Raw genomic sequence first — 23,676 nt, 5'->3', positions numbered from 1 at the left:
AAAAAATAATAATATTATTATATTATTAATACTAATAATACTATTATTTTATTATTGATATTATTTTCAGGGCGGGTTCGGATATATAGATAGTAATCTCATACCAATCCCGAACTACATCGAGGATTTAAAAAAATCTCAAACCCGAACCCAAACCTGAAAAAATTGGAGATCCTCATCCTCGTTTCGGGTTTTCTCCACGGGGCTCCAAACTCGTGGGAAAACTTGTCATCCCTATGTGTTCTAGATCTGAATCACATAGAATTATTTTACTTTCACAAGAGGTTATTAGCATGTATGAATTTTATTTTAAATAGGCTTCTCCTATGTATTTCAATATATAAAGGAATAAATTTTTTTTTAAAAAAACGTGAATCAATTGATCATAATTTCCTCTCCGAAAATATCCAGATCTTAATATAGCAAAACAATAGAATACATTGTATTTTGTAACAATTATCATGCAAACAGTAAAATTAAATATTTATGCATAGCATATCAACTAAAAATGAAATTTTTATTATAAGATATTGATATAGATTATGATGATACTAAAATTTTATCTTGAGTTCGTTCTGATTAACGGATCTTTCAATATTCGCTGCTAAGCAGACCGGGTCGGTGTTCTGGGTTCTGCACAGTCAAGATAATGTGAGTGGGTAAACTTAAGAGTAAGATGCAGTAGTGCAGAGTAAGCAAAAGAATGTGGGTGGGTAAAATTGTAGCCAATACATTGTATTTATAGATGCATGAAAGGTTGGTTACCTTGTAGGAATAAGATCATTGCTATGGTAGAGACATGAGATAAGAAACATAAGATGAGAAGACTCCTTAATCACGATGCCTAGAACTCTTGATGATGGCTAATAATCTTGTTTTATCTCGAAGAATTGATTGAATCTTGTATTTATTGGAGTTTCTCATTTACCGACAAAAATATCTTCATATTTCCTTAAACGCGTTAGAGCTCGGACTTCCCGACCAAATTAGTGGGCTCAGATTAGTAAATATACTTTATTTGAAAATAACATTATATTATGCACAAAAATGACATGTAATTTGATTAGTAATATAAATTATAATACTTACATGAACAATGAGATCTTAGTATCATGAACAAAAAATAATGTTATTGATTTGAAATTATACCGTTTTTGACTTAATTGCGCGCCCACACACACACATTTGTAAAGAAACGTTGTCCTTTCCGATTACACGTTAGCCGCATTTAATTTTATCATATGCAATAAATAATCAGTGGAACCGAGAAATTATTTGAATAAAAAAATATCTATACTTACATCAATTAAATTATTAAATTAAATACAAGGAAGTTTATGACAATTAAAAAGTTATGATAGTTAGTGTTTTAAATGAATATGTATTTGCATATTGTAATGTCCCAGATTCGATGACTGTTCTCACTGTATTAAGACGAGTCTTTCCAGCGTGCCTATGTCCTCACTCACACGCACCCTAGGAAACTTCTCAGGAGGTCACACATCCCAAAATTTCCCCAAGTCAAGCACGCTTAACTTTGGAGTTCTTATGTGATAGGCTACCGAAAAGAAGATGCACCTTCGTGATATGAGTAGTACATATCAAATCTTTTAAGTCCTCTTCAACTGTACAGTCCATTACATTGAACAGTCTCGGAATCCCTCTCATTCCGATGTGGGATCGGTTCATTCATGTTCTCTCCACCTAGAAGTCTGCCAGGAGCCGATCATTGTCCGTGCAACCTCATGTCACCGGCGATCACCCCCCGCCCTCACATGCCCACCAGCTTCCGCTTGGTTCGTCCCCGAACCACACCGTACTAAGAGAGGTCGGCTCTGATACCAACTGTAACGCCCCAGATTCGACGACTATCCTCACTGTACCAAGAAGAGTCTTTCCAACGTGCTTATGTCCTCACTCACACGCACCCTAGGAAACTTCCTAGGAGATCACCCATCCCAAAATTTTCCCAAGTCAAGTACACTTAACTTTGAAGTTCTTATGTGATGAGCTACTGAAAAGAAGATGCACTTTCGTGATATGAGTAGTACATATCAAATCTTTTAAGCCCTCTTCAATTGTACAATCCATTACATTGAACAGTCTCGGAATCCCTCTCATTCCGGTGTGGAATCGGTTCATTCATGTTCCCTCCACCTAGAAGCCTACTAGGAGCCGATCATTGTCCGTGCAACCTCATGACACCGATGATTACCCCCCGCCCTCTTCGGCCCCGGCCTCACACATATACTATATATATTGATAATATTTTTTTCGTGCAATATATATATGATAATCTTTTTACGTGCAATATATATATATATATATATATGTGTGTGTGTGTGTATAATTTTTATATACACATGAGTGTATTTGAGAATTTTTTCCTATGCAAAATTATGATTGTGTTATGATCAAACACTTATTATTAGGATAAAAACTATGATTATTAGTCAAGATGCAAATTTATTTTTTTATACTTGTGGCAACGCAAAATACACTTACTTGCATTCTAATTGGTCGGGTTGTTAGGCTATGAGTTCGATGAGGTGTGTGTTTATCTACTGATGTTGTCTCATATTTTTTAGATATCATCTTACATTTTTCCTACCGTCCACCAAGTCCACCGCATATACAATATTATCCATTAAGATCTGACATCATTCTTATACTACCTACATAGTCAACCAGATCAAGCGACGCAATTTCGACAGTTTGACGTACGAGAACTTTCTAAAATGTCACTCATCCTAGCACTTCTCTTATTCAAGCACGTTTAACCCAATATCCCCCAAGAAGTATATTATTCTTCTTTGGAGACTTGAACTCATGAACTCACATGACCTCGTTCTGATATCAACTGTTAGATCAGACGCTTACCACTAAGCCAAAAGTTATAGCTGTTAGTTAGGACGCAATTTTATTTCATTATATTTGTGACAACACGTAGTGTACATATTTGGGTGTTAATGAGTCGAGCTATTAGGCCCATGACTCCGGGAATATGCGTGTGTATCTGCTGGTGTTGTCACATATCTCTTAGAGATTAGTCTCACTCTTTCGTTACCGTATGTCTTACCTTCAACAAAGATAATATTATCTGTTAAGATTTGATATCTCTCTGTTATAAATCCAAAACCAACCAAATCAAGCGATGAAACATCAATAATTTGATACAAGTGAACTTTCAAGGATATCACTTATCTAAAAATATAAGTTGAAGTGTAACTTTAAACGTACGTTGAGTATTTTCCTTGAAATGATCAAATATTCAGTACTTTGTGAGGGGCAGCCTTGGATGGAAATCCGCATTTAATGACATTCAAAAAATTAAAAATGAAGGCAGAAATGTGCATTTAATTGTATAAAGCAAGGAATCCCTACGTGACCCCTTCCCTCATGCGTGACTTCCCAAATTTCAATTTTTTTTTAACATAAAAAAAAATGAAAATAAATAAAGAAACATTGTATGTAATAAATTGAAAAAAAAATAATCTCATTCAATTTAATAAATGGAATATAATTAACTTAAAAACGAATATTTCATATCGTATCATTATTATTATTATTATTATTTGCCTCCAAAGTGCAAGCAATATGCGGGTGTACCCAACATCACATGACGTAATCTGGATCACGTCATCATTCATTAAAATGGTTTTTTTTTTTCTTTTTATATTATTTTTAAATTTGTGTGGGTGTGTGTGTGTGTGTTTATTTTATTTAGTTTAGTTGTGTCTCCAAGCATTAATATTACACGCAACATAAATAAAGGGAAACAACGCGGAAGCAAGTTTGATGTTTCCTGGAAATTGGACTCCTTCTTTCCCTTGACTTTCAAGTTAAAAAAAAATAATTATTATCAAAGGGATTAAAATTAAATATATTTGGAAATTCGTTAGTACAAAATGTTGGCTTGTGGAGTCTATGAATTCTCTCATGCTACGAATTTGCCAAGCAAAAGAAAAGTGGGTTCTCTTTTTTTTCGCCACCTTGTACGGTCGGAAAAAGCAATATAAACAGATTTTTGCGGATATTTTTGACGTAAATGTCAGAAGATTTTATAGTTTTAAGACAAAAGAGACGCGCATATATATATATATATATATAAACGGCCAAGAACTAAATTTCTTTACTATATCGAAAAATTCGTGTAATTTTAAATACGTCGTACTCATCAACATCTTGACTCTTAGACAAAAAAATTGTTTATGATGACGTTTATTTCAAGAGTGTAGCGCGTTTGAGGACATGATTAATTGATATATTTTTTTTATGACATGTACGAGTGTTTATTTAAATTAGAGATCAAATAATAAGTTTGTTTTTTATAAATAATTTAAAATATTTGAGTTGTGACGTAGTTAAATAGCTCTTGTTATGATGTAAATATGAAGCTGATTTCACGATCATACATGAGTTACGAGAACAAGCATAGCTGTCTTGATAATGATGATTTGCAAACTATTGTGTTAATCTGAAAGTTTATTAAATGCAGATCAAATAATAACGACAATGAGTTTCATTGTCCAAAAAAAAAATAGATGTACCTCATTCCATATGCCTCATTGTCGTAAAAAAAAAGATGAACCTCATTCCATATGCCGCTCACGTGACTTTCCCCATCGCTCTAATAATTTTTTTTAACTTCGATAATTAATTATGTATATCGATTTGTTTTTTTTTTTTTCCCAAGTAGGTGCGATATGGTAGAAGTGCGGTGGCATTTGAATGGGTCAGCTATGGAATAATTACACTCTTCCCACAATTCCACAGAAATCCAAAGCCACCTTTGCCACCAAAAAAATTAAAAAAAATAATTTCGAAGCCATTTTTTTTTGGGTTTTTTAAATAATCTCTTCTTATATATAAACAACACATATTTCTAGCCTTCCTCATATTTTTAAAACTTCGACTTCCATGACCATCACCCCTCATTACATTTACACGTCCAACTAGAAAGGTGAAGTCACACCCTTTTGTTCCTAATTCAAAATATTCCTGATCAGCTGGAATCAAAGATAACATCAAATAAAGCTGCAATCTTTTTGGGTTATTTTGGAATGGAAAATTTTGGAACATTTAATAAAGATAGTCTCTTAACTGAGTTAACTCGAGGGAGAAGTTATGCGAATCAGCTGAGAAAAGAGCTTCACCCCACTCCTGCTTCATGTGTTCATTTACTAGAGAGGGTGATCTCTTCTTATGATAATGCTCTAGAGATGCTTAATTGTATGGTTTTGCTTCGAAATGGAGAGCCTAAAAGCGAAGGATCCGACCGAGACTCCAAGGGGGAAGTTCATTGCAAAAATTCCAAGAAAAGGTTTGTTGTTTACGTTTTTTGGATATCTTCTTTTTGGTTTTTTGCTCATAGTTTAGTTCTACATGAAATTGTTTTGATTCTTTAAAGGGAAAAAAATGGTATTTGCAGAAAGACATTGGCAACATGGAGCGAACAACTGCGCGTGTGCACTGAAACAGGGTTTGAAGGTCAACTTGATGATGGGTATTACTGGAGGAAATATGGGCAGAAAGATATTCTTGGGGCTAAGCATCCGAGGTGAGGCATATTTTAGTAGTGTTGTTATATCTTGATTATCAGCGCTCAGTAAGTTGAGATGAGTGATCTAATTTATTAAATTTACTCTAATATGTGTTTTTGAGAGTCTTGCTAGCTTTAGATCCATCAGTTTGAGTTGGATGTTTGAACTCAATGATGAGATTGGCAATTATAACTTTTTTGAGTGAATACTTGAAAATTTTCAATACAAGATCTTGTTTTTTGTGCGTGGCTGTAATGGCCACAACTTGTTTGCAGAACTTATATTTGGTAAAAACAAGAATTTGATGGAGATGATTTCATGTGTTGAAATTGCAGGGCTTATTATAGATGCACTCATCGCGGTAGTCAAGGATGCTTGGCGACTAAACAAGTGCAACGAACAGACAAAGACAATTCGATCTTTGAAGTGATTTACAGAGGGAAACACACATGTATTCAGGAAATGCGGAAAAAGACAAAAGAAAACCTCGATAAAAAAATGAGGCGAGAAGATAAAGAAGTGAGTGAAAGACGTTCAGGGCAGAGGAATTTGACCTCTGAACCAGAGAATAGAGAAATGCCCATTAAGGAAGAGAGTCTTCCTACTGTTACCTCTTCTCCCACACCAATTGGATATGAAAATGTTGAAACTTCAGTCTTTTCCAAGCTCGAAAACTTTGTTGGAATGAGTGATTCGCCTCCATTTTTGTCTCCAGATACATCGGAGTCCTATCTCCTACTTTCACCGTGCCGGTTTAGTGATATCGAGCTTAGTGACATTTTACAAAGTTCAGAATCAGAGTTTGCAGAAATAAACTTCAATCCAGCCCTGATCGAGGATTTCCCATCGGGAGAGTTGGATCTCTTGATGGATCAAATCGACTTCGGCTCTTGTTTCATTGATCCATCTGATTATTTTAAATAAAATCTCGTATGCTACTGATTCACCGCAAAGTAAAATGTGTGAAAAAAGTAGTAAAGTTGTGCTTGCCAAAGTTATTGATCCAAGCCACTAGCCAGCATCGAGAGTGATTCAAACTTGTTTATAATGTTGAGTCATCAATGAATCTTATAATTTTGGTATGATTGTTCATGTAATTAGTTTAGCCCTTCGCTAGATTTAGGAATCTTGATGACTAAAAGAGAGATGGAACCCCTCGTCTCGAAAGAAGAAGATTGTTGTCCATTTTCTTCTTTGTTTCAAATTTATATTGAAATCCCTTGTTCCTCCATTTTTATTTTCGACCCAATTACCAATCAAATTGTTCTTAGCATGTTCCGCATAATTCTGACATAATTCCAAGAATCAGTACTTGTTTTCTTGTAATTTTATCAAGCGGCAAAAAACTGGAACAGGAAGATTTTACCGAAAATCTGAATATGAGCTGCAATCTCTGCTGAGCAGTAGCTCATAAAAATCTTCCATTATTGAATATATACGAGGTAGAAATTTGGGAAATTATCCGGCGTGTATTTATATCCCAACATCAATGTGGTGAAAACAAGAACGATGACATTAAAATATAAAAAAAACTCACCCTTTTTTAATACTAAACTAAATTCTGGGTTATTTCTTTTGAGAGTATCCGGTCATATCTGCAGTTGAAAGGTACCCATTTGCACACAATAATCGACCATTCATAGTCTGTTCTTTCATGCAGAAGACGAGGGCATTTGTTATAACCTTAACGTGAGCTAATGGGGACTTTTGCAAGCAAATGTTCTAAGAATTTGAGCGCAATGTATCCAAATTCATCGTTTGTGAGAAAACCCAACAGGGTCTTTATACTTGAGGGTGTGTGAGGCATCAAAGTCTCTCAGCCGACAAGGCCACAGGCTAGTGTCACCACTTCCATTTCTCCATTGCCAAAACTTAAAAGTTCTCTATTTGCATACTCCTACGAAACATTATTTTTCAATGTACAATATCATTGGATATTGTCGATGAGATAGTCCTGTCCTGCCTGTTTGTGTGTTCCAATTACGAGTAAATAAATGAGTCATTTACCTCAACATGATAATCATTTGTGTAAGGGATAGAGAAATTAGCAGGGGTCCAAGAAGTTTCATCCATGTTCTCCTTGTAAGTACTCCTTCCATCTTTCAATGGCGAAGCAGCCATTACAGAAGCCGTGTAGATGAGCCTCTTCACTGTTCCCCATCCAATGCACAAGCTTGCAATTCTCTTTGCTGAATCCACTCTCACATCGACCCGGTTTTTGTACTGTTTGTTATCGAAATTGCTAATAACAGAATTATAGAAGCAAACTTGTAAAAACAACGCAAAAAACGGATAAATATACTTTTATCAGTATCGTGTATGTAAGAATAAAGTTAAACCGAAGCATGTAGCAAGTACAGTTTCTTTAAAACAATTTTTTTCCCCTCCGGTATGTGCTTCGAAAATTTAACCAGACAATTGTTTCCTATGATACAACGGGCATACCTGAATCATCACATTGGCGAACGAAAGAGTACCTGAATTTTATCAGTTCGGGAACAAAAGATGTATTCGCACAGAGCAAGCAGGAGGCAGAGTGCAAGAATGAGGGAGAAAGTGGATTTTGGTGTGTTTTCAAGTTTGACGCATCCGCTGTTTATACAAGCTGATAGCATCCATATGGAAGACCAAAAGTTGCCACCAATAGGCAGCCAAAGCATCAACAGACATTCAGGTGAAGTACCAATAGTCAGGCATGCGAAAGGTCTCACAGGGACATGTGGAAGGTCTTTTCCGAGAAAAAAATTGCAAAAGGTGGTATAGCCTTCCTAGATAATCGATTTTTGCCTTGATCGATCCGACATTCGACGCAACTAAGTCGCGCTCGTACATTTGCATACAAGTCAAACTTTTTTCCAGGTGCGTGATAGAGAGCCTCTTGATCAATCATTCTTACAATTCGAAGATTTGAAGTTTTCCGACTTCAGTTATATTAAAAAGAAAACAACCAGATTTAAACAATATATAGTTTCAATTTATAGCTTTAACTTAAATAAGTTTTGGTAGACAATGATTATTATTTTCATTCTCTCGTGAAAATGTTAAGCTTCTTTGAGTAAAATGAGCTAATGTACTTCGATTTCACAAAACAATCAAAATGAACGAAATCATATTAGTGTTAATCTAATATATATTAAATTTATTAAATTGTATGTATCATGATGAATATGTTTGTTATCTTATAATAAACAATAAGATGCATAATATTGAAAAATGTTATTTTCCCATTATGGATCGATATATGAGGTTTTCTTGACAAACTAAAAGTGGTATACAATTATATTAATAGATATTGTCTTCTTTATACATGAGATTAAAATGGGAATTTCACTCAAATTTTACCAAAAATTGATGGGATCAAACGGTTTATTTCATCCTACTCATGTGGGCTTTGCCCCCATGATAGGATGGATGACCAAGATTTGCCCATGCATATATAGGACCCACTTTTTTTTTTTGAAATTGTATGTGTGGTAAGATCTTATCCGTTGAAATGAAGTGAGGGTAGTGACCACATATGTAGGATCTCATTAACCGGATCAAACATGTACCAATATTTGAGCCAATTTAAAAAATTTCATGTACCAATTTGCTATTTAATGAATAGTTAGGCTCCATTTGAACGAGTACTTATAGATTTGTTATTTATAATAACTATATTTGGAGAATATTTGTTAAAAAAATGTCTATTTATAAAAACTAAATTTTGAGACCATATTTTTTAAAGACATTCAAAAAAATTATAAATTTTTATCAAGACACATATTTAAGTTTTTTCACTTATAAAACGTTTAAAACATTTTTAAAGTACTTGTCTAAACGAAGTTTAGTCGGATATTTTACTTTGAATTTTCTTCTTTTTTCGTTTTTGCTTGGACGATTTAATTCTATAATTACATGCCGAGTCTCGAGGTTCAATCTTTTTATTATATTTGTTGATTTGGAGACTTTGAAGTTTTCCGACTTCGATTAAGTTAAAAAGAAAAAAATAAGATTTAAATAATGTATAGTTTAAATTTACAGCTTTAAGTTAAATAAATTTTGTAGACAATGATCATTATTTTCATTCTCATGTGAATGTGTTGAATTTTTGAGTCAAATGAGTTAATGTACTTCGATTCACAAAAAATTCAAAATTGAAGAACTCATTAGTGTTAATTTAATGTGTATTATAATATTATAAAAATATGAGTTTTCATTGTTTGTTCACTAAATTGTCACCATTCCTTATGTTTGTCTTTTGATATGCCTTACATTTGTCTTTTGATATCACTATAGTTATTTTGTTATTTCTCTATATAACTTTGACTTTTCTTTAATCTTCGTTTTTGGTAGGCCACCATCACAGTCACTCCGTCGCTGATGCCGCTGTCATCACCGTCCCAGTCACATTCACTCAGTCGCTGAAGCCGTTGCCATATCTGACCGACACCGCTGTCGGAGTTCTTCGTTTAAGGTAAACGAATTTTACAATATTTTGTTCTTTACCGATTTAGTTCCAACCGGTTTAATATTTTGAACCCAAAAATTGACGATGTTGTCATCGCTGTCACAGTCATCATAGTCACTCCGTCGTCGGCGCAGCTGCCGTCTCCTTCACAGTCACTCCCTCATTGTCTCGCTGCTTGCCAGAGTTCTTGGTTGAAGGTAAACAATTTTTACAATATTTTTGCTGGGAAGTTGGTTAAATAACATCGATCATCTATTTTTTTTTTTTTTAAGAAAATGACCTTCTCAAATGTATTTAATTGAAAACTCATGTTCCTTTTGTTTGTAGAGTTGGATTTCATTCCGGATTTTTTCAAACCAGGGCTTGAATCACCTTATTTATGTGTGTAAATTCATTCAATTAATCAGCCTATTGATGTGGGAATTTCTTCATTGACAATGCCATCAACACTGTATTCAAATTTCAGATTGAATATTAGAAGCTTAGCATATGTTCTGTTGCTTATTAGATATAATGTGATGAATATGTTTAAATTAATGATATTATGTAATGAATATGTTTAAATTTTAAATATGGTTATGAAGATTTATTATATAAAAAATATTTATACCAGGTGAGATAACACTCAATAAGCATAGTATTCTTCTGTCGTTTTTTTTTATCATTGCATTCAATATATTGATGGAGTTGAAATTTTATTAATAAAAAATAGAAAAAATATTAAAAATAAGTATATTATCTTCTCTATCAAATTCTTGTATAAAAAATATTTATATTAAAGTTCTTATTAACATACATAATAATCATATCAATTAACGAATAATCAATATACTAAATATTTATGATAACATTATATATTCACTAAATATTCGGAAAAAATAATATTGTGTAAAAAATTATATTTTATTTAATATTTTAGAGAATAATGAGAATTTAATAGATAAAAATAATACAAAACCCAATACCCCAATTGAAATTAAATAAAATGATATAATTAATATAGAAAAAAAATATTAAAAAAATAAGTATGTTGTCTTCTCTATCAAAATTTTAAAATATAAATAAATATTTTTCAAAGAGTAAAACTTCTTGTATAAAAAATATTTATATTAAAGTTCTTATTAACATACGTAATAATCATATCAATTAACGAACAATCAATATACTAAATATTTATGATAACATTATATATTCACTAAATATTCGGAAAAAATAATATTGTGTAAAAAAATTATATTTTATTTAATATTTTAGAGAATAATGAGAATTTAATAGATAAAAATAATACAAAACCCAATACCGCAATTGAAATTAAATAAAATGATATAATCAATATAGATATTTAAACATAATTTATATTTTAAAGAGACTTCAGATTCAAATTTGAATTTTAATACAGATATCGAAAAAAATTCGCATTTAATAACATATTCATTATATACTTATTATAAAACAATTAATCATTACACGGATACTTACATGATATAATTATTTTCCTAAAAAAAATAAAAGGGATTTTACTAAATTTAACAGACAACTATATGTACGAGGTTTTGAATTATTCAGCAAGTCTAGCTTTCGACACATTTTTCTCAATTTTTTGAGTATTTCTGTTTTGTTTTTATTTTCTTGAGGAAATAAATATTGTAGCTCAAGCTGAACACATTGCAAGAGAATACTCTCCGAGAATGGTAAAGCAGACTTACTTTTGATATGATTGTATTTAATTAAATGGTGACTAATTCAATTTTAAGTTACTCTTTATTATAATGTTATTTTAAATATTATTTTTTTATAGAATAATGATTTCTCACATTTTTTCAACAAAACCCATAACGTGTGTATGGAGACCATGGCCACTCAATCACATAGTTTTAGGACATTTCCAACCCGACACCAAATCGTGTTTCACGTCACAGGGAAATCTTCTCCAACGAAGTTGTGTTATTTTGCAAAACTAGTATTTCATCTGTGCGATGTACGGAGTGTTATTTTATATAATTAATTATTAAAATTAGTAATTATTAATGTTTGAATAATGATTTAATATAATGAATATATTTAAATTTTAAATATTATTATCAAAAATCATTATATCAAAATATTAATGTCATTTGAAATAACGTTCAAATGATGATAACAATATTTTGTCGTTAAATTGATTTATTATCTTGGTTAAGTGGAACTTCTATAAATAAAAATATTTTAAAAAATTATATTATTTTGTTTGTCAAAATTTTAAAGAATAAATAAACATTTTTTAAAAATTCTAATTTTTTGTCATTTATTATATGATTAAATTTTGATTAAAAAATGAATTATGTGTTGGACATGTTAAAAATATTTATATTAAATTTCTATTAAAATACATATTTTAAAGTTCTATACGTAACAATAATAACAACAATTTACTGACATTCTTTTAAAAAAATTGAAAAACATAATATTATATAAAAGTTTTTATATTTTATTTAGCATGATAGAGAGTAGTAAACATAAATTCTGTAGAAGTAACACACAACTTAAAACCATAATCGAAATTAAATATAATGATATAATCAATGTAGATGCTTGAATGTAGTTGATAATTTAAAAAAAAATCAAATTTAAATTTGAATTTTAAAAAATAATTTGCAAACAATTCACTTTTAATTACATATTTATTTCCTATTTGTTTCAAATATTAATGCGATATGTGAAAACATTATAATGATTTTTTAACTTATTATTTTTGACGAAAAACTTTCCAGATATGAAAAAAAACTTTGTTTATATATATATGTGTGTGTGTGTGTGTTATATATATGTATATGTATGTATGTATGTATGTACGTGTGAACCATATAAAATAAAAAAAATATAAATAGTATCCTTAAATCAAAAATAAAATGTATGGAAAAAACAATAATAAAATTTTGATAATGAAAAAAAACATTTTAAACTTGAATTTATGTAGTTTCCACATGCTGGTAGATCGTATCAACGAACTATTCAGAGTCTAAGAGCTAAATGTATTTTTGAATGATTTAAAAATAGTTTATGTTTTCAATTGAGTTCAATTTCAATTTGAATAAAAAACATAAAAAAACATATAATTCATACATTACATTTAAATTGATATAAAAATGAATAAATTCAAATTTAAACTAATAAAGGAACTGATATAATCAATTCAAACAATAATTTAAGTTTATATTTTCAAATTTCTTCATTTCACATTTGAATTTTTTTTAAAGAAGATATATAATTCTTTATTACAAAAATATCAATAAAAATCACATAAAATTAATTATTTTCAATCATTTAATATAGTTCACCTATTTCAAGATTAATGATATATATATATATTTTTTTTAGAATTATCATTTTTAAAATTAATTGTTTTCAATCAAATTATATTAAGCACAACCTAGTTGGTATAAACCGTGTGATTAAATTAAGATATTAAATCATGTAATGGAACCAATGTCAAATCTTTGAATGTTATTTATTTTTTTAAGATATTTAGATTTAAATTTGAAATTAAAAGTGAAATTTATATTTTCAAGAAATTCAATTTTAAAATTGAAATTTGAAAAAGAATTTGATATATATTTTCATACTTTAATTAATTACATATTAATTATCAATAATCAAATATTTCAAATTGTGATATCCAATAAGTATGGAAACTTCAAAAAGAAATTTTGAAAAAGACAACTCATTTTATTGTCGTTGAAAATTTAGTTCAGTTTCAATTTGAATAAAGAACATAAAAAAACACATAATTCATAGATTATATTTAAATTGATATAAAAATTAATTAAATTCAAATTTAAACTAATAAAGGAATTGATATAATCAATTCAAACAATAATTGAATTTTATATTTTCAAATTTCTTCATTTCACATTTGAATTTTTTTTAAAGAAGATATATAATTCTTTATTACAAAAATATCAATAAAAATCGCATAAAATTAATTGTTTTCAATCATTTAATACAGTTAACCTATTTGACTATTTCAAGATTAATGATATATATTTCTTTTTTTAGAATTATAATTTTTAAAATTAATTATTTTCAATCAAATTATATTAAGCACAACGTAGTTGGTATAAACCGTGTGATGAAATTAAGATATTAAATCATGTGATGGAACCGATGTCAAATCTTTGAATGCTATTTATTTTTTCAAGATATTTAGATTTAAATTTGAAATTAAAAGTAAAATTTATATTTTCAAAAAATTCAATTTTAAAATTGAAATTTGAAAAAGAATTTGAAATGTATTTTCATACTTTAATTAATTACATATTAATTATCAATAATCAAATATTTCAAATTGTGTTATCCATTTCCTCTGCGCCCAAAGCTCCTCTTTATTTTTTTACGTTTTTATTTATTATAAATATTTATATTAAAGATTATAAATATTATTTAAACAATAATATAAAACTATTATATTATGATACCATCTAGGATTTGGAATTAAATTGATTATGATACGTGACATTGTTAGACCTATCAAGCTTGTTCTTAAAGGCATATAGCCTAAAGACATACAACTACGCAAGGTTTTCAGCCGATATATCACATTCAGAAAAACTGATTTAATAAAATGAGACAATTAAATTTTAGAATAATAATGAATATAAGGTTTATCTATGGAACTTTTACAAAACATAAAAAGAATTAACAAAGATATACCAAAGAAATTAAACAACATAAGATTTTACCGAGGTCCACCTCATAAAGATAAATTCATAAAAAATACCCATAAACTCCTTAAACGCCATCTCCCGGCTAAGCAGGATGAATGACTACAACATGAATTTATTATTTCCTGGTTAAACTCGAATCTTGTGTTTACCATTTCCTGGTTCATCTCTTACCTTATGTTTTAACCAAAAACCCTTATATTACATTAAATTCCAAAATTTAAATAAATGTTATTATCTCATTTTGATTCCAAGTTACAAACAAATATAGATCATGTCATGGTAAGGTAATTATTTAGCACGAATAGTTTAGCCTGTCATTCAGGCTAATTTATGAAGTATAAAAATTATAAACAATAAATAAAAATAAAAAATAAACAATTAAAGTAAATTTACAAAGTTGTCTTCAGAACTTGAAGCTATTATTTAAATTCGTAAGAAGGATTATTTACAGAGAGAGAATAGTCAATAGAGGAGAGAAAACTCGACCATGTCCTTCTAAGAACAAAAAGTAACCTATATATAGAGAGAAGAGCCAGGACATGAAACCTCAAATAGTGATATTCCACCAACTTTGTCATTATTAAAGATGGATATTTTAATCATATTTAATATTGTCTTTTATTGAATTTTTATAAATTGATAATATCTTTATCTGGATCTTGAGCATCCTGCATTTGCATTAAATGGATGAATTGATTTTCGCTTAATTCAGAAATCGATTATTCGATTTGGAGTATGAACATCCAATATTCTTATAAAAATCTTTGTTCATCTCTTCAATATAGACTTCAATCACTTTCTCTTTGGAGTATACATCAAATATTTTTGAGTAAGATCTTAAACGTACTCATCAAATCTTGTTCTTTTTCTTGTTGTTTATTAAAATCTTTCTGATATAAAGAAATTTTTTCTTCCATATGTTGAAGAGTTTCGAAGCCATGTGGTTTTCCTGTGTCAGGATCATCTCTTAACAATTTATCCCAAAATTCTGTGGAACTAACCCTACATAAGCGGGGAATGTCTTCATTATTGTAACCAAATTCTGGTTGTCATATCCAAATTAGATACTTAATCATAAAAATCAAAATATTTAATTAAATACATTTATAAATAGATTTTTAAATTATTTTATGATTAAACATCAGAGAATATTAAACATTTGATTTTTAAATAATTAAACATCAGAGATTTTTATATATTTGATTTTTAAATAATTTCATAATTTATAAATAGATTTTTAGATAATTTTATAATTTAAATAAATCAAATAAAAAGAATATTCCGAGAATTTTTTTAGAGTAAGATTTGAAGCAGATGGATTGGAGATAAATATTGTATGTGGTGCAGAAATTGTTTTTTTTTTTTGCTTTAAAATAAAATTTTGGGCTAGAGATGACTTTATATCTCACCCATTTTCCCCTTTTCTCGCTATAGTAGATTTTCTCGGTGAGCTTGGGTTGGAAGTTGCAAAAATCGTTATTTTTAAAAAATACAGTTGTCACATTTTTTGGTTGGCTTTGGGCACAGCCCTAATGCAAGCAGCCTATTCTCTTTTGGACATTTCCAGCTGTCCAGATTCAGATTCGGATAAACAACTCGCGTATTAAGTGGAATTCACTAAAAAAATGAAGGGTAGCAGACAAACATGCAAACCAATCAAATCATATATGAACTGGTTTTGAAAGTAGGAAGTTCTAAATAATTTATTGTTTAAAGTTGAATAAATGCGTAGTTATAGAAATTTTTGGATGACCAAACCTAATGTACACAAGGTAACGCAGAGACAAACATATTGATAAATCGAAATTTTCCTCGGAAATTATCCGGCATGCATTTATATCCAAACATCTGCATTTTTCTTTGCACATCTGATGCTTTCATCCAGAACCACACGCCAATCATATTTATACTCGAAACCCTTCTTCTCAAGCAGAACAGATTTCCATTTGGTGTCTCTTTTAGGACATTCCAAGTCCCTGAAAGCAAATCAAGATTCAAACTTAAGATGATGTGTGAAAACAAGAACAACGCCAATGAAATATAAAAAAACTCACTCTTTTTTTATACTAAATTCTGGGTATTTCTTTTGACAGTATCGGGTCATATCCGTAGTTGAAACGTATCCATTTGCACACAAGAATCGACCATTCATGGTTTGTTCTTTCATGCAGAAGACGAGGGCGTTTGTTATATCCTTAATGTGAGCTAATGGGACTTTTGCAAGCAAATTTTCTAAGAATTTGAGCGCATTGTATCCAAATTCATCGTTTGTGAGAAAACCCAAGATGGTCTTTATACTTAAGGCTGTGTGAGGCATCAAAGTCTCTCCGCCGACGAGGCCGCAGGCTAGTGTTACCACCTCTATTTCTCCGTTGCCAAAGCTTAAAAGTTCTTTCTCAGCCAATGTCTTTGCTTGAACATACTCCTACAAAACATTGTTTTTCAATGTACTATATCATTATTGGATGTTGTCAATGAGATACTCATACTCCTGCCTGTTTGTGTGTTCCAATTACGAGTAAATAAATGAGCCATTTACCTCAAGATAATGACTTGTGTAAGAAGGGATTGAGAAATTAGCAGGAGTCCAACAAGTTTCATCCATGTACTCTTTATAAGTACTCCTTCCATCTTTCAACGGCGAAGCAGCCATTACAGAAGCTGTGTAGATAAGCCTCCTCACTGTTCCCGATCTAACACACAAGCTTGCAATTCTCTTTGCTGAATCCACTGTCGCATCGACCCGGTTTTTGTACTGTTTTTGCAGTCAGATCCATCATCAGTGGTATAGAAAAAAAAAAAGTGCTGAAGCTGACAAAATTTTTTACAAAGGGGTATATGATTATTTCAGCTTTAAATAATACATACCTTGTGACCGTCAGAGTGTAGCAAAGGGGTTGCGACATGGAAAACAAACTGACAACCTAGGATTGCTTCCTCAAATTCCTCTGCTCTGTATATGTCAGCTTTAAATAATTTGAGTCTCGTGTCGGCTCCATAAAAACTCTTTAAAATATCGTTCTTCGAGTGATCATCTATAGATCATTCAAACACCATCATGTTAGAGAGGTTTATTGAACTGTGCTGGCTGCCGGTGTTGACTATTAAGCCAGAACTTTTATTCAGAGACTGAAGCTAAAACAGTCATGCACGCAAGTCCATGCACCCAAACAAGAACATAAGAACAGGATACAAGATTTCAAAAAGGACCAAAAAGAGCCAAACAGAAAAAGACAGATGAGTCACGCAAGAGTGTCTGAAACTCCAAGAACCCATGGTCTTCGATTCTAGTCAATCAGAACACTTGAAGCCCTTCAACTTTTACTCAAGATTAATCATAAAGATTCAAGATTCGTGACTATTTGTTTTTATTTAAAATAAAAACCCAGAAATCAAGAATATACATGCACACAACATACCCAAATCCCTCAGTGTAGCGTGTACGATATAGCCGTCACCTAAAAGTTTCTTTATCAGTGCAGAAGCAATATAGCCAGCTCCTCCAGTCACGCACACCTTACACTTCCCCTGTTCCATTACTCACCTTGCGATGTATTCTTCCTTTTCTCGAGAGAAGTGTGTGTGTGTATAATATATTTGTATATATTATAAATTTCTATGAATTTATATATCTGTATATATTATATGAACGTAAAAACCAAAAAAGTTTTACTTCATTATTTTCCACCCGAGTTTAGTCTGACACACATAGTTCTATTTCTCTTGTCAATATTTCTTCGGCTATAATATTGACCAAACCCTCACCTGAGTTTTGCTTCGTTAATTTCTATCACGAGTTTGATTCTCCCGGTTAATATCTTTTTGGGTGAACCTGCACACATGATTTTTACGGTTTACATGAATAACATGATTTGCAAACTGTTGCATTAATTTGATGATTTATGTACTGCACATAAAAAAAATAATAGTCACGATTCCTACGTTATTAGAAAAAAATAAAGAGTTGGACCAAATGCTGATCGTTAGTATCTCATTCACCCAAAGTTCATTATAAACATGTCACGTACGATCCCTTTCAGCACGATTGTGGACAAGGAGCTCTTAGGGTGGGGTCCATGATCTGAATAGAAACTGAATATGATAAAAATTGCCTGATAATGTTTCTTACGTATAAATACATCACTTTCGATTCTGAATTAATATTAATTTTTATTTTAAAATAAACAGAATTGACTGAGCTTGACAAGCAGCCAATTATGGCAATATTAAGATAAAGCAAGAGCGTTGGAGTGAATGGGTTGTGATTTCAAAGAAAAGATGATTATGATATATTTTTTTAATCTTAAATTAACATTAATCCATTTCGGTTTTTGAGTTTATGTTTAGTTTGAAAAATTGTCTGTGAACTGTAATATTTATTAGGCAATCATGAACACATGTATCTAATTCAACGTACCTCACGTAGCGTGCAACTTACTGAATTGGAAACACATCATTTAGTGCTGTGCATTTTTTTTACACGAGATGATATCATCTTGTGGAAATCACATCATATGAGATAAATTTAAAAAGTTGTCAGATTAAACGAGATGATCATGTGATCATCTCGTGTAAAAAATGCACAATACTTGATGATGTGTTTTCAACACAGTAAATGATCCAAATCCGCAACTTACTAGTGTACTAAAATATTTGAGCTGATAATTGATAAGTAATAATATAATTAGTTTGATCGATTAAATTTGAGATAAGATAATAAATTACAAATTTACTCTTTTAATAATTGATAAATATAAATAAAAAAAGACATGGATGAATGATTTGATTGATATGAGATAATAATATGCATAATTATCTTGATGTTCACACATATTTAATTATAAGCACTTTAAGCCTACGATCACTACCAACTATCTAGCATTAGATGTGAAATAACCTTTGTGGAAGCCAAAAAAAAAAAAATTCACCGAGAGTTTACATGTCAATTTTGTGAGATATGTAATCTATTTAAATCACCTACGAAAAAATATTAATTTTTATTTTAAAATAAACAGAATTTACGCGTTTCACGAATACATAAAATATAAATGGGTACATCTTTCTGGAATATCCACATTTTTTTAAGAAAAATAGCGTAAGTTACGGAAAGTGGGCCAAAGTTAAATACAAAAAATATGTGTGTGGTTCCTTATACATGTTAATTAGTTATTGTAAAGTAATGAAATTAGGTGGTGTCCATCTCATTTACGTGTATAATGACAAGTAAACCATATTTTTAAAGTGTCATGATTTTAGAACATAAAATATTTTGGTACTTAGCATGTTACTTCAACACGACATAGTTAGCTCAATAGTTTTCGCTCCGTAAGTATCAAACTTCTACCAACAGGTCATAAAATATAGCTGTGAACTAATACACAACTTTATTTATTTATACTCGTGACATCGCATAGTGCACTTATATGATTTCTAATATGTCTGAATGTTAGATCCATGAGTTTGAAAATGTATGTGTCTATTTGTTGGTGTTGTCGCATATCTCTCAGTGACCAGTCTTACGTTTTCCCTATCGTCAGACATGTTCCCACCAGAAATATTATTACCCGTTAAGATCTAGCGCAACTCTTTTAAGGTCCAACTAGCCAACCAGAGCATGACACGCAACGTCAACAGTTTGATGCACGAGAATTTCTCAAAAAGTCACTCATCTCATATATTCTCACTCATACATATTTAATCCAACAAATATTCACATGCCTTTTGTCACGTTTTGGTAATATTTGTATTATGAAAACGCAATGCAGAATATGGATGAATTAAATAATTTTAAATGGCTGCTATAAAATTTTAACACTTTTTTGCCTTGAAGTTATCCTCATGCGGAGCTACAAAAACTTGGTTCTCGATTTATTCCAAATCCGGAGCATCAAGTTTTATATGAGAAATAGCTTACGCAAGCTTCGTGGAAATTCCCACTTCAAGTATTTGAGATGTGATAATAAATTTTACATTTGACAGATTAATACAAAATAAAACACGCTAGGAGTACGAAAATGATAAAATTTCAAAGGCATTATGTGATACCCATTGTGCAGTCACGCATGCGCGGGTCGTGTGAGACCCTGAAATTCCAGTAGTAGCACAGCACTAGCAGCAGCAGCAGCTAGCAGATTTCAATAGAAGCTATCAATTTCAGCAGCAACTCATATTTCAGAAGATGGTATTTTCCAGCAGACAAAATCCAGCAGCAGAAGAGTTCAGTAGCGAGATTCCAGTAGATAGTTACTGATTCTGCTCAGGACTGGTAACTGAAGCATTTAACATGAAATAAAGGTTGTTAATGACAGATTTGATCATTAATTGGAAGGCTAACAGTCAGATTTTGGCCTATAAATAGCACCCTCAATCCCTGAAATTGATGTTACCAAAACCTTGAGTTATCACTTGAAATTAGAGCTAAGAGAGTGCATATTTCGAAGCTATAAAATCCAGTAGCGAGGCAACTAGATTCCAGAAGATTGCAACCGAAATCCTTCAAGCAAAATACAGTAAGTGGGCTTATGTATAAATATCTTGAAACCCGTTTGATGATTTCTGTTTTAAAGCAAAGTATATTCTTGATTTCTGATATCTGATTTTGAAGCACTGAAAACTAGTGAACTAATGGTAGAAATATATATTCTGAACATTACTGATTACTGATTACTGGCCTCACCGCTTAGAGGAGAGAACATATAGGGGACTGATATCAGTTTAGCCATGAAATTCACGAACGTGCTCATTGCTTACTTGTTAAATTCTGATTACTGAATACCGAATACTGATTTCCGATTACTGATTTCTGTTCTGAAATAAAGAGTTTCTGTATTATTCGTATTACTGTTTCTGTTAAAAATGGTTTTGAAAACTGGGAGTTATTCCCGCCCCCGCTTACTGAGTGACAATCATATCACTCACCCACCAAACCCATCTCAGATAAGAACGAGGAAGAGTTGTTAGAAGAAGAGGAGCAACTTCAGTTCTGGGGCTGGCGATGAAGATCGTTGTTCGTAGTTCTGATTTATATTTTATATTTCACTGCATCTGTTCAGACATCGTATTTTCTGGTTTTACATTTCCGTTGTAAAACATTTGTATCAGACAACGATTATTATGAATAAAGACTGGTTTCTGAATTTTGTACTTCTGAGGCTTGTTGTTTTCGAATGTAAATTTGAGAGCAATGCCGGTGTCAACCAACCCCCGTCCCGGGGCGTGACAGGCCGGACTCGAGGCGTGACACATTATAACCATTCTTTGTTATATCTCTCATCACCCAGGAAAGAAATGTTGGATCATAAATCTAATTTTGGACTTATAAGTAAATAATTATGTATAGTGGACTGTCGAATAAGATTAAAGAAATTAAATACGATCTGATAAGATTTAAGGTGATTTGAGCTTCAATGTATTTGATATGATGCGGGCTGCACCAGAGCTTTTACGAGGTCAACCAAGCAATTTGTTTCAGGGCCCAATTTTTACAAAATTATATATATGCAAATAAGCCCAAACGTTGGTCTTAACGATAAGATCACAATCACAATATGTTTGTCTTACTGTGAACGACATTTTATTACTGATGGACCAATTAAAAAAAAGCTCAACTCAATAAGCAAGCAAATCAATCTGCTTCACTTATCTTTCCTATATCACGTCTGTGGTAGGTTTGTAGCCGTCTCATCGGCCACCTCAAGAGGCCCATTTTTAATTTTTCTCCTCAGCCCTGTCCAACACATCTATGGCACTGGATGAAGGTCTTTTAATATGTAGATACAAATGAGTGTTTACTATTTGATTGATGACCTGAAATAGAAAACTCAATATATATAAGGATGTAACATCCAAAAAAAATAAAATAAAAAATTAAGTGTTTTGTAAAAATTAAATTAATGGATTTGACGGTGGAGTAGGTCTTTGTGAGACGATCTCACGAATCTTTATCTGTGAAACGGGTAATCATAACGATATTCACAATAAAAAGTAGTACTCTTAGCATAAAAAGTAATATTTTTTCATGAATGACCCAAATAAGAGATCTGTCTCACAAAATACGATCCGTGAGACCGTCTCACACAAATTTTTGTCTATATTGTGATAGCGACTTTTGGCATCGGATACATGCATATATAATATATCTATACGGTGTCGTTTTCACGGCATATTTCGACAATCATGAAAACACAAATGTTAAGTTTCTATCAATGACCAAAGGAAGAACTTGGTGGATCAAAAAACAGGTGAAGTGTGACAATTATATACAGTTCACTTTGAAAAAAATTTCCTGCAATTATTGTACCACTCGAACAGTCCGTCTGTCTCATGGATATGTTAATAGAAGAAAATACTGTTCAAAGTGAACTATACATATAGTTTTGATATGTTATCGGTTCTCACCAATGTAGTGACATTCATATATTAGATGTGATGAAATATATTTAAATTATACATATGATTTATATGGGATTGAGATAATATTAAATAGTGAAGTTCATGGAAACAAATAGTTATCGAGGAGACGGGCATGGCTCCTAATATTAACTAAAATGTTTTTGCAGTCTCAATTCTAACTCCAATTTTTTCTGATTACATTTTAACTTAGTTTTTAAAATATTTTTCATTATTTGATATTATAACTAAAAATCAAATCTTTGATATACCATATGATAATATTATGTAGAATATAAAATTAAATTTTTTAGATTAGATGGGAATACTCGATAACCAAATAATGGGGTCAATCTCAAACCCAAGGAAAGTAGGATAGATAGCATTTTGCTTTCATTTGGAGTGGGTGGATGGGAAAATATCACGGGCTTCAAATTCAACATCTTAAAATTTTAATTACATTGGTACAAACGATGTATTTACTAATACGAATGTATTATGTGTATGTATAATGTGAGAATCCGAATTTCCAACCGTTAGCATTTTACAGCAGCTAGCAATATTCAGCAGCAATGCAAGAATTTTAGCATAA

At 31.0% G+C, this 23,676-nt stretch overlaps 3 protein-coding genes and 1 long non-coding RNA gene across 4 annotated transcripts; 2 read left to right on the top strand and 2 right to left on the bottom strand.

Annotated features, from left to right (window-relative positions):
* The first annotated feature begins 4,902 nt into the window (after window positions 1-4,902).
* LOC142519383 (putative WRKY transcription factor 53) lies at window positions 4,903-6,774 on the top strand. The gene is made up of 3 exons (XM_075622385.1): window positions 4,903-5,323; window positions 5,432-5,560; window positions 5,879-6,774. Exons 1-3 carry the CDS (start codon window positions 5,064-5,066, stop codon window positions 6,465-6,467), a joined length of 978 nt encoding a protein of 325 aa, XP_075478500.1. The 5' UTR covers window positions 4,903-5,063; the 3' UTR covers window positions 6,468-6,774.
* Window positions 6,775-7,359: 585 nt separating this feature from the next.
* Window positions 7,360-8,213, bottom strand: LOC142519585 (NADPH HC-toxin reductase 1-like). The gene is made up of 4 exons (XM_075622627.1): window positions 8,129-8,213; window positions 7,989-8,020; window positions 7,551-7,766; window positions 7,360-7,440 (listed from the first exon to the last, which is right to left on the bottom strand). The coding sequence occupies exons 1-4, from the start codon at window positions 8,211-8,213 to the stop codon at window positions 7,360-7,362; spliced, it is 414 nt and encodes a 137-aa protein (XP_075478742.1).
* A 1,590-nt stretch (window positions 8,214-9,803) lies between these two features.
* Window positions 9,804-10,467, top strand: LOC142517704 (uncharacterized). Its single transcript, XR_012813360.1, has 3 exons — window positions 9,804-9,999; window positions 10,099-10,190; window positions 10,321-10,467. It is a non-coding gene; the product is annotated as an uncharacterized LOC142517704 (long non-coding RNA).
* A 5,871-nt stretch (window positions 10,468-16,338) lies between these two features.
* Window positions 16,339-18,427, bottom strand: LOC142519393 (NADPH HC-toxin reductase 1-like). The gene is made up of 5 exons (XM_075622397.1): window positions 18,116-18,427; window positions 17,565-17,731; window positions 17,236-17,451; window positions 16,751-17,121; window positions 16,339-16,672 (listed from the first exon to the last, which is right to left on the bottom strand). The coding sequence occupies exons 1-5, from the start codon at window positions 18,231-18,233 to the stop codon at window positions 16,531-16,533; spliced, it is 1,014 nt and encodes a 337-aa protein (XP_075478512.1). The 5' UTR covers window positions 18,234-18,427; the 3' UTR covers window positions 16,339-16,530.
* Window positions 18,428-23,676: the final 5,249 nt, after the last annotated feature.

This window comes from Primulina tabacum, chromosome 11 (assembly GCF_025594145.1).
Source record: "Primulina tabacum isolate GXHZ01 chromosome 11, ASM2559414v2, whole genome shotgun sequence".
NCBI classification, from domain to species: Eukaryota; Viridiplantae; Streptophyta; class Magnoliopsida; order Lamiales; family Gesneriaceae; genus Primulina; species Primulina tabacum.
Note: the sequence above shows the minus strand (reverse complement) of the source record. Positions and strands in the feature narration are given on the sequence as shown.

What these genes read in the sequence shown, in the direction of transcription:
- LOC142519383 (XM_075622385.1), top strand. Translation starts at nt 5,064, where the DNA reads ATGGAAAATTTTGGAACATTTAATAAAGATAGTCTCTTAACTGAGTTA. An exon ending in TGCAAAAATTCCAAGAAAAG is followed by an intron (nt 5,324 to 5,431) that starts GTTTGTTGTTTA and finishes TGGTATTTGCAG; the next exon opens with AAAGACATTGGCAACATGGA. An exon ending in CTTGGGGCTAAGCATCCGAG is followed by an intron (nt 5,561 to 5,878) that starts GTGAGGCATATT and finishes TTGAAATTGCAG; the next exon opens with GGCTTATTATAGATGCACTC.
- LOC142519585 (XM_075622627.1), bottom strand. Translation starts at nt 8,213, where the DNA reads ATGTCTGTTGATGCTTTGGCTGCCTATTGGTGGCAACTTTTGGTCTTC. An exon ending in TCGCCAATGTGATGATTCAG is followed by an intron (nt 7,767 to 7,988) that starts GTATGCCCGTTG and finishes GATAACAAACAG; the next exon opens with TACAAAAACCGGGTCGATGT. An exon ending in CAAATGATTATCATGTTGAG is followed by an intron (nt 7,441 to 7,550) that starts GTAAATGACTCA and finishes AATGTTTCGTAG; the next exon opens with GAGTATGCAAATAGAGAACT.
- LOC142519393 (XM_075622397.1), bottom strand. Translation starts at nt 18,233, where the DNA reads ATGGAACAGGGGAAGTGTAAGGTGTGCGTGACTGGAGGAGCTGGCTAT. An exon ending in TACACTCTGACGGTCACAAG is followed by an intron (nt 17,452 to 17,564) that starts GTATGTATTATT and finishes CTGCAAAAACAG; the next exon opens with TACAAAAACCGGGTCGATGC. An exon ending in GAATTTAGTATAAAAAAAGA is followed by an intron (nt 16,673 to 16,750) that starts GTGAGTTTTTTT and finishes ATTTGCTTTCAG; the next exon opens with GGACTTGGAATGTCCTAAAA.